At 35.8% G+C, this 10,810-nt stretch overlaps 2 protein-coding genes across 7 annotated transcripts in view; one reads left to right on the top strand and one right to left on the bottom strand.

Moving 5' to 3' along the window:
- Window positions 1-943: 943 nt before the first annotated feature.
- On the bottom strand, window positions 944-4,610 carry LOC122010153. 6 transcript variants are annotated; one of them, XM_042566583.1, is made up of 5 exons: window positions 4,481-4,596; window positions 3,872-4,297; window positions 1,496-1,654; window positions 1,315-1,423; window positions 944-1,208 (listed from the first exon to the last, which is right to left on the bottom strand). In XM_042566583.1, exons 2-5 carry the CDS (start codon window positions 4,205-4,207, stop codon window positions 1,033-1,035), a joined length of 780 nt encoding a protein of 259 aa, XP_042422517.1. In that variant the 5' UTR covers window positions 4,208-4,297; window positions 4,481-4,596; the 3' UTR covers window positions 944-1,032. The 6 variants fall into 6 exon arrangements, with proteins under 6 accessions (XP_042422517.1, XP_042422518.1, XP_042422520.1 ...); XM_042566584.1 differs by having other exon boundaries at window positions 3,872-4,302; window positions 4,525-4,590; XM_042566586.1 differs by having other exon boundaries at window positions 4,525-4,588.
- A 1,832-nt stretch (window positions 4,611-6,442) lies between these two features.
- LOC122010151 (vacuolar protein-sorting-associated protein 33 homolog) overlaps window positions 6,443-10,810 on the top strand; it is a 54,433-nt gene continuing 50,065 nt past the window's right edge. The window contains exons 1-6 of the mRNA XM_042566579.1: window positions 6,443-6,595; window positions 6,671-6,710; window positions 6,827-6,907; window positions 7,006-7,200; window positions 9,376-9,486; window positions 9,565-9,630. Of these exons, the coding sequence (XP_042422513.1) occupies window positions 6,543-6,595; window positions 6,671-6,710; window positions 6,827-6,907; window positions 7,006-7,200; window positions 9,376-9,486; window positions 9,565-9,630 (546 nt within the window). The 5' untranslated portion in view covers window positions 6,443-6,542. The remainder of the gene's footprint in view (window positions 6,596-6,670; window positions 6,711-6,826; window positions 6,908-7,005; window positions 7,201-9,375; window positions 9,487-9,564; window positions 9,631-10,810) is intronic.

Below are 10,810 nucleotides of genomic sequence, written 5' to 3'. Positions count from 1 at the left end.
TAATACTGCAACATTACTAGATTAAAAACATTTCTAATATGAGAAAATTAAGGCACCTTTTTTGACTTTTTAAAAGTAAAGAGCACGTTTTCAAATAATTAAGTGCATCATTTTAATTGTTATACTTTAGTTTTTTTTTTTATTTATACACGTCGAATTGTATATTCTGTTTTTTAACTAATTAAACTTCTCTATAAAAATTAAATCAATTAAACGGAAATATCAGTTAATTTGATTTTCAACTGAATTAATCAAAATTTTAATATCTTATTCAATTTTAATTAAAAATAAAATTTATTTAATTAATTATTTTTTAAAATAAAAATAATTAAATTAATATTCTTATCCAACTTATTCAATTTAATTAAATTATAAAATTTAAAATTAAAATCAAATCGAATTAATTAAAAATCAAACTAATTATTTTAAAAAATAAAAACTAAATTAATCGATTCAATTAAATTAATTTAATTTTACCGAATTTCTACTCTTCTACTTAAAATAAACTTAATCTTCACTCAATTTCATTTCAACCAAACCATAAACTATTAGGCTCCGTTTAATTTATGGGATACGATTAATGGTATAGGTGGGTTAAGGATTAATGGTGTGATAAATAATCCCTTGGGATAGTCAATGATTATTTATCACACCATTAATCCCTATACTATTAATCATATTCCCAGTAGGAATTCTCTGGTCCGTAAATTACGGATCAGGAGATGATCCATTGATGGACCCCATCTATTTAAAAATGAGGTCCATCCAAATCAAGGGTCCTCATGTAATGGACCATCTTCTGATCCACAATTTACAGACCAGGAGATCTGCTCTCTCATATCCCACCTACCAAAGACTCTCTATCACATCAATAATCTCTAACACCATTAATCTTATCCACAAATCATACGGAGCCTTAATATAATAGTTGATATACAGCAAATACTAAAAAACTGAGGCTGATTTTATAATATCAATTGTCCAACAATTGAAGAATAAGGAATGTTATACAAACAAATAAAACGATTTAAGCTAACAAGATGAGAAATCGGGAGCAATGCTATAAAATACACCCATGTGGCCACTCTCGTTGAGCACCTCAAAGCTCGACAAAGTGTTTCTTCGCAGATGGCAACGAGCGCAGTATTCAGCTTCATAAACCATCGTATTCTCCACGTACGAGGCGACCGCAGTACCAACAGCCTCACCTGCAGACATGCGAAAGAGCAAGACAGACAACAGATCAGATCTCACGAGGCCCCTGAGGGTGAAAAGATCATCAGAGTATTATTCGAAAAAGATGTGCTGACCGACCGTGTGAAACTAACAACAAGTTTTCGTTGGGGTATCTGTCGGCCAGAGACTGGATTACGGTTGCGTATCTGTTCCTGGCTCCGGCAACTGATTCTTCCCATTGAGGCAGCTGAAGGAAACAAAACAGATGAAGAAACACATTGTGGTAAACGATGATCAAACTGAATCGGGAGAGAGAGACCTCTTTATAGATACTCTCTGCAGAATGATCGATTGTTCCTGCTGGTAATGAGGCTTCAAGCTCAGAGATATGGGGAAACCATTTCTCATCTTCGGGAGCTATGTTATGGCCTAGTGCTGTCGTGTTTAGCATCTCACATAATCCATACTCAATTGAAATCTGCAGAATGGCCAAACCAAATAATCAGCCAGAGAACCAGGCAAGCAGATCAAAACAGCTCATCTATAAATGTCAATGGCCTTTTGGAAAGTCAATGGTTAATGGTATAATAAACATGGTGGCAAAAGATCATTCGCTCGCCCCTAGCGCCTCCGTCAATCCATCTCAAGATCAAAAGAAGGTAAATCAAGGACGACTACTAGTTTTTGGAATAGTGACTAACATATAAGAGAGACATTTACCTCGACTATGCCGAGATTCGAATTCCAGACCTCATAGTGGCAACACCTCATGTGCTAGCCACTAGACCGTCCCGGGGGGACCAATGGTACAATAAACATTGTGGCAAAAGACGATTTGCTCGCTCTCAGCGCCTCCGTCAACCCGTCCCTAGGCCAACATGGAGGAGGTAAATCACCGGGCTACTATCCCGGACAATGACTAGTGCATAGGGGAGGGCAGGAACCTGGCTACTAGCCAGGATTTGACCCCCAGACCTCATTGTGGCAACACCCCATGCACTAGGCACTAGTCTATCCAGAGGGAGCCCCCACGGGCGGGATCAGCCGGTTATGACATGGATTCTTGCAACATAGGTCGAGAGGTCGAGGGTCTGCGGCAGCAAATGCGATAACATCAATATCTGTCCGTGCTAAACACCTGAGACCACCATGTCATAGCCGGGCCCGTATTCACCGTGATTTACTCCCTCTCATACTTGTGGGGCCGGGGTGAGGGGGCCGCTGGGTTGGCGGTTCCAACCTTTTGCAACATAGTCTATCCAGAGGGAACCAATGGTACAATAAACATGGTGGCAAAAAGACGAATACGCTCACCCCCAGCACCCCCATCAACCCGTACCAGGGCCAATATGGAGGAGGTAAATCATGGACGGCTACTAGCCTTTGGAATAGTGAGTCAACTCTAATACGTTGGTCAATAACTATACTCATCCAAGCAACAAATCCAACTACAAGAAGGAGACTAGGGATGAGATATTAGGATCAGAGGATTCGACCACACTACATGCAAACACCGATATTTTTTTTTTTTTTGTGAGTTGACACTAAATATCTAGTTTATGCCGACTAATCCTGACCCGGTCCGACGGAAGTTTCCCATTGGCAAATCGAGAAGTGCTCGTAACGTCATCAACTCTATATTCTTAGGTCAACCGTCTATTAAAGGAAATTAATCTGTTAATTCGTCAAAGCTGGGACTCAATCTTTAAATGTTTAAAAACTAAAAAGGCTCTCTGCCTGTGTACCATTGCCCGGAGGCGCAGACACAGGTATTTATAACTTACAACTTGGTATCAACTTGATGTGTTCATTTCGACACCTAAAGCCTAGCCACCTCTCTTCTAATTTGTGGAACCGTCCCGGCATGGAGATTACCTACTGGAGATTGACTACCACATGTTTTGGACAAGACTTTTATTATCACTAGGACGCACCGTATGATGACATACATTCAGAAGGATGTTCCGAATATTCAAGAGAGAATTCTGTGATACCCCGACTTTAAACTAAAGCCCGACACCTAGCCATGACTTGCATAAGTCACTAGACATGAATGACTAAGAATCAGTGTATTTTTGTGCGGGAAAGAATGAAAGGAAAGGGTATCTATAGGAGAATACAGATAGATTCATGTGTATAGGACTTAAGACATTTCTATGATACAATGTTCCTTTTAGGAGGCTAATAATATACACATTTATTTATAAAAAGGTGCAAATTTGCATATTCCTTTTTGTCGAGCTTTCCGTAAAAGAATCAATTCCCACTTATAGAACCAAGAAATGGTGAAAATGGAAAGATTACAGAGCCCCTATAACATCTACTTATACATAGAAGAAATTGTAGCAGTCGCACTCAATAATTCTTGAAATCTTAGAGACTAATAATGTCGTTGAGCTAGAGTTTCCAAGAAATCTTGCTGAAGAAAGAATTGGAGATCAATGAGAAAACACTAGTGCTGAAGAGAGATTTTGGGGAAGGGGCTCAAGGGAATTGGCATTTCAGGATGATTGGGATGTTAACAATGGTTTGTTTCTTCCCCTGAATCCTTTCTTTCTAGATCCCCATTCAGTGGATGGCTGATGATGTTAGGAATCAATTCACTATCAGATAGCGATTTGAGGGGCAAAGGATTGGTGACTTGCAGCAATATTGGACAGAATAATCTGAAACGAGCAAGGAAAAAAGGAAGTACCTTGACACGAGAGGGATCGAGGATGGCATCGCGGCTCGTCTCCATGGAGAGCAGGAGCTGGTGGTCGTCGACCACGCAGCAGAGGGCGCGGACGACCTCGGCGGCTGTCTGCAAGCAGCGAAGGAAGGGGGAGACGACGACGCGATGGATCGGAAATCCGGAATCACGAAGCCGCTTCCCTGCGGTCCACGCCCGGATTCGGCCCTCGTCGGCTAGCGGCGGATCCCAAGGACGCTGCGCCTGCGCTACCCAGAGCGGCTCCAGGTGGTCGATCCGGTCGCCGTGCCGCATCACCACCACATTTTGCACCCCCGCCGCCTCTCCGCCGCCGGACATCTCTCGACCTGGATGGACTCCGCGATGTCTCGAACCCACGAAACCGCGGTCAATGGTTTAGGGCACCACACAAGCTGCCCGCTCCATTCACTGGACTAAATTTCTATCTCATTTTAAAATTCTAAAAACTGAAATTTGTTCAACTAATTCAATTTATATGAAATTCCAAGAAATTGGATCAGAGCAAAAACCACTAAAAATCAATCAAAGAACAAAAAGAAAAAGAAAAAGGATTTCTAAAACAAAAATCAATTCAATTTAACATGAATATACCAGAAAGGTTTACAAATATCTTGTGGGGCGCGTTAATGGAGAACCTGAACACCACCCTCCGTACAATCCGCCACCAGCGACGCCACCGCGGGCTGTTCCACCACCCCTCCCTCCCCGCAATTCCCAACTTCCGGTTCATTTAATACGTAAACGACAAACTCTGTACAATAACACAACTGTCCTTTCATATGTTTTTTACCTGCAGTGCTTACTGACAAGTAAATCTTTACCTATAATCTCTATCCATAAAAATTTTTATTTTCAATCTCAGTCAAATATATTTATCTAATTGGACATGATACTTTTAAATATAAAAGTCTAAAAATCAATTTAATTCCTCTTAAATTCAATACATTAAATTAGAATCTAGTATATTTTCTATCAAATTAAGTATGATTCTTTTTTCATCTCAATTGGATGAAAAATATACTAAATTTTCTTTAAATTATACTCAATTGGATGAAAAATATACTAAATTTTCTTTAAATAGTAAATGATGTTGAATTTATAAGGAATTATATTAAGCATAAAAAAAAATCATGCTTGATTTAATAGAAAATATACTCAATTCGTTTAATGTGCTTAATTTAATAGGAATTATACTCATTTTTAGATTATTTGTATCGGAAAAATATGAGGGTTAATTTTGATAGAAAATATACTCAATTCTAGTATAAAGTATTGAATTTTAATGTAAAGTATTGAATTTAATTAGAAATATACTTGTTTTTAGACTTTTATACTAAAAAATTTGAGGGGCAATTTAGGTAACAATATTTGCATGAGGGAGTTGAAACAAGTAATACTTTGCATACAAGGAGTGAAAATAAAGTTTTTTTGTGATTGGGGATTGCATGCAAATTTATGATTATGATTAGAGATTTTTCTCTACTTTACCGATGTTTCATCTTTCGATTAAATATAGCCCGGGGGTTATAGTACCGTGGTAAAATATTCAAATAGTCACTCAGGTTTTTACAGTTCGAACCTCAGTTATAACGTATTTGTAGAAATTTTTTTTCCAAATAAGAGGCGTAACCAAAGGATACTAGGCTTCTAGATTAGCCGTCGCGTGGACTTTCTGATTTACCCTGATAACTGATATAAAACTTTTATGAGGTCGTACCAATCATCCTATAGATAATTAATAAGACTAATCCTATTTTTTTTTAATTAAATATGGATGAAAACACATTATTAACTATAGGATTCTATCTGTTATATTATAATTTTTTAAGACTAAACTTATTTAGAGACTACGAACAAAATTTAAGTAATATTTTTTAAATTCAAAATTTAATTATTATAGGTTTCATCCTCTAATTAATAATGGTAGATTGTTAAATGCGTTCCGATTTGATATATTATATGTTTTATTATTTAATTAGAAAGTTATGTTTTTTTTAAAATTTAAAATTCAACATTTAAATGGTAGTAGGTAGGAAATTATAATTACCATAAAACTATTAAAAGTTCAACTAATTATCACATAATTATAATAGTTATGGTTTGCTAAGTTGCTCTAAATCTTAAATTATGAGAAATCATAAGTTTTTTTTATTCTGATTAAACTAAAAAAAAATCAAAGTTCGTTCGAGTATATTATCACAGCCCGGACAATTTTAATAATTTTCCAGGCTAAAAAAAATATAATTTAAATAATTTTCTTGGTGACCCCGGACAATTTTAACTTTAAAATTTTTTTCTTTCATAATTATTCATCGATTACGGTGTAAAGTAATACTCTGCAATGTCCACCTCCGCAGTAGGCAATCCATCGATGATTTCGATGAACTGGGAGCGCTTGTCCACAGGCGTGTCGCCGCCGCGGAGCCGAACATGTAGGGCCTCGCCAGTTCCGGAGGCATCCGCGGTGGCACGGGCCTCCTATCTGATATTGGACAATGGGCTGGCAGGCCACGCTTCGATGTCCTTGCCGTTTTAGGCCCATTTTGTGCCGTCCAGCGTCGCTGCCTCATGGCCCTCATCTTCCCTTTCGCCAGCGAACAGACAGGTCCAACGGTGACAGAAGCCGAGAGGAGGCCCTCCGGTTTGATCTCGCATGGCGCAGATTCCCAACCTCGACACCGCCCCACTCAATCTCACTTCCCTTAGGTAGATGCTTATGGTTTTTGTGGATTTCTCATGTTCTTGTTGATTGTTGATCGATCGACCTGATGTTTATGGCAGGGAACAATCTCAGAAGGAGCTGCTTAACATCCTTAAGAACGTGCGATTCCATATTTCAATTGTACCAATTCCCAAATATATATATATATATATATATATATATATATATATATTTCAATCCTCGTGTTTTGACGTTTAGCACTCGATTTTTCTCAGATTCGAGGTAATAAATGCCTCGTCATCGACCAAAAACTCAGCGGATCGCTTTCTCTCTTGATCCAGACGTCGCTCCTCAAGGTATCTTTGTGTTCATGCTACTTTGTTTCACTGCAACTCGCCTTTTCTTTTTAGTGTAGTGTTGTTGACGTAGTGGGAGCATTCTCTTGTACGAGCAGGAAAATGGTGTTGAGCTGCGGCATCTCTCTCCCGAGCCTGTTCAAACTGAATGTACCAAGATATTGTATCTTGTGCGATCCCAGACCAACTTGATGAAGCTGATTTCGTCAAACATTCACAATGATCTATCCAAAGGAGTTCAGAGAGAATACTTTCTTTATTTTGTTCCGCGTCGCACAGTTGTCAGTGAAAAGGTGAGTTTTCTTACATTTTTGACAAACTGTAAGTTTCTCACTGTCGTGGACCTAGTATGGGCAGATATTATAGAACTGTTTGGTAAATTTTGTAACTTCCCCTATTTTCATGATTGCAGTACGCATGAGATTGTATATACACATCTACATATATGCATCTGTTCAAAGGTCAAAGCATACGTGCAGGGAGCCTGCTGATAATTTCTGAACATTTTTGCTATGAAAGTTTCATATCAACATAAAATCTTTTTATAAGTCAACTAAACTTAAAGAGATGAGTTCTTATCATTGTTCTAAATATCATAGTTTCTCCTCTTTTTTTTTTTTTTTTTTTTTTCATTTTCCTTGTGCCTAATAAACAATCTTGTCTATTGAAAAGATACATACTATATTTGTGCATTTCCTTTCATTTGGTAGCAGTCTAGTACCACAACAAGAATATTTGTCCTAACCATTTGGGATCATTTATATGGATCTTAGTCCGCCTTTGAAATCTATGTAAAGATATTTTCATATTTTTTCCCTCTTAAAGGTGCTGGATGGAAATTCCAGCCTCCATTTTTCACTATAATGCTTGTTGTTGAGAGCTGAGAAACATGCATGAGCTATATTGATGCTTCCTCTCTTTAGCCATGAAATTCCAAAATAAGCGTCATGGTGCCTCCTGATAATAGAACATGTCATAGAGTGTTATTCTTTACCTATTTTTTGATGGACAACATCCATCAACCTTTTTTATTTTTTGTCAAAATAACTGGTAGCATAATTAGGGTAGCTCAGTGCAAGAATTGTGATAGATTCCATCCACATAAACCTAACAGGCAATTTGCCGGATTAGGCTTGCAGAATGGTCTCCATCAGATCTAGCTGCAATCTAGATGCAGGTTGTGGTTTTCTTTTTCAATTGTTATGCCCGTTATGCTCCTTGTCTCAACATCCAAAAATGTTCCTAATTTGTTTCCCTTTCATTCGTTAATTTCTCGAGGATGCATCTAGTCAAAACTAATCAGTTTTCAATGATAGTTCTATTGTTTGATCAACTGGTGGATTTCCTAGCCATGGTGCAACCGCCAATTGTATAATAAACAATGTAATTAAAATTTAAGGAGCTTGACTTTCTTGTAATTACTATTTTTTTCTATCATTTGCATATTTTTTTTGAAATTCATTTAACATGTTAACCTTTGTCAAATAACTTTAATCATATTTATTTTAACTTCTTGTATAATAAACAATGTAACTAAATTTTGAGGAGCATGACTTTCTATTAATTACTATCTTTGACCATTTTCATCTTTTTTTTTAAAAAATTCAATTTACATGTTAACTTTTATCAAATAACATTAGTCACATTTATTTTTAATTGCCTGTATAATGAACAATGTAACTAAATTTTGGGGAGCATGACTCTCTTGTAATTACTATTTGTGATCATTTGCATTAATTTTCAAATTCATTTAACATGTTAACTTTTGTCAAACAACATTAGTCACATTTATTTTTTTAATTTTGTGTATAATAAACAATGTAACTAAATTTTTGGGAGCAAGATTTTCTTGTAATTATTCTTTTTTGGTCATTTGCATTTTTTTTACATTCATTTAACATGTTAACCTTTGTCAAATAACATAAGTCACATTTGTTTTTTAATTGCTTGTAAATAAACAATGTAACTAAATTTTTGGGAGCAAGATTTTCTTGTAATTATTCTTTTTTGGTCATTTGCATTTTTTTTACATTCATTTAACATGTTAACCTTTGTCAAATAACATAAGTCACATTTGTTTTTTTAATTGTTTTTATAATAAACAATGTAACTAAATTTTGGGGAGCATGACTTTCTTGTAATTACTATTTGTGATCATTTGCATTTGTTTTCAAATTTGTTTAACATGTTAACCTTTGTCAAATAACATTAGTCACATTTATTTTTTAAATTTTTTACTCACTTATTTTTACCATTTTTTTTTTGTAGAAATCCTCTTGCCTAACTGCTTTATCATTTTTTCTATATATTGTTTAATCTCATATTTCTCTTTTCCAGCACCATCTTTCACGCTTCTATTTTACTGGTAGTTGCCTTTTATATTTTAATACTATGATAAAGAATATAATTGCACATGTTTTTTCATTGAGAATACTTTCCGTTAAATGTTCTACTTTATGCCTTTGCAGATCTTTGAAGACCAAAAGATTCACGATCTATTGACCATTGGAGAATACCCTTTGTACATGTTGCCACTAGATGAGGATGTTATATCTTTTGAGCTTGACCTTTCATACAAGGTATATAGCCAAATGCACAGTAGAATGAATCATGCTAAACACTTTAAGATCATTTCATATATTTGATGGATATTGTAGGAATGCTGTGTTGATGGTGACACAAGTTCACTTTGGCATATTGCTAAAGCTATTCATAAATTGGAGGTATGCTTCTTGTGATTTGTGAGGTGCTGATGATTAGTACAAAATCATTGCAGCTTAATTATATGAAAAAGTAGTTGCAATGATGTTAAATTTAACCAAATTTAATCTATATATACTTTGTGATGGATATTTGATGGGATTTTACAAGGTAAATTCATGAGGAAGAATGTGCTCCCTTTGTTCATTTGGGAATTTTCATTTATTATATTTTAAAGTTTTATTTACATAAATTTGATTTTGCCAATCATTTCTTTGCTTCTATATTTAGTTATTTATCAATTCAAATTCCTTTATCCTTGTTTCTCCTATAAATCAGTGTAAAATGGAGTATCTCATGCCTGATTAGATTGAATTTCTGGAAATTTCTTGTTACTTCATCAATGACACTCTACTTCTTGAAAGTCTGTGTTATACTTTTGGTAATTGATATGTGATGGTCATGCAAAAAGGAAATTTAAATTATTCGTGGTACTATACTCACAATTTGTCAAGGGTATAAACATCTAAACACATCTTGTCCTCTTTGTGTTGCATATCCTCAATAAAGATGGTTGAGATAAATGTGCACAACCTTAGACTCTGCTGCAAATTGGTCTCATAAGACATTGTTGGTGTAGGAAATAATCAAATTTTTATCTTTCCTTGTATAGAGCCAAGCCAATCATGGGTGTGAATAGGATAATCAATTAGAGTGTTTTGATAGAATAATTTATTTAGGTAGAATAGTTTTTCTTTCTTTCTTTATTTATTTATTCCTTCTTTATTTATTTATTCCTTCTTTATTTATTAATTCTCATTGTAATTATGAAAAGGAGATCTTGATTCATTAATGAAGGGGTGAGAGATTTTTCTTTCTTCTAACCTTAGTTTATATGGCATGAGAGACAACAAGGATGACCACCTATTCTTCCACTCAGTCCACAATTGGAAAAACTTTTGTCGCCGTCCCTTCTCTTTTCGGAAGTGATGTCTCATCCTTGCAAATTACGGTCCATAAGCTAAACGACCATAATTATTTGCAATGAGCCTAGTCCATGAAGATAGTTATCCGCGGTAGAGGGAAGTTGGGTTATCTTAAGGCCGATTCTTCTTGGCCCACGTCAAGCGATGCATCATACGCTAGCTGAGAATTCAATCGTGCTTGTCTGGCTAATTAATTCCATGGAACCCAACATTGGCC

Source organism: Zingiber officinale, chromosome 8A, assembly GCF_018446385.1.
Source record: "Zingiber officinale cultivar Zhangliang chromosome 8A, Zo_v1.1, whole genome shotgun sequence".
In the NCBI taxonomy this organism is placed as follows: domain Eukaryota; kingdom Viridiplantae; phylum Streptophyta; class Magnoliopsida; order Zingiberales; family Zingiberaceae; genus Zingiber; species Zingiber officinale.
The sequence above is the reverse complement of the archived record's forward strand: the minus strand, read 5'-3'. Positions and strand labels throughout refer to the sequence as shown.

Coding starts and splice junctions, on each gene's coding strand:
- LOC122010153 (XM_042566581.1), bottom strand. CDS start 4,207: ATGTCCGGCGGCGGAGAGGCGGCGGGGGTGCAAAATGTGGTGGTGATG. Junction 1,655..3,871: donor TCGATCCCTCTCGTGTCAAG/GTACTTCCTTTT, acceptor GCCATTCTGCAG/ATTTCAATTGAGTATGGATT. Junction 1,209..1,314: donor CTTGTTGTTAGTTTCACACG/GTCGGTCAGCAC, acceptor GCATGTCTGCAG/GTGAGGCTGTTGGTACTGCG.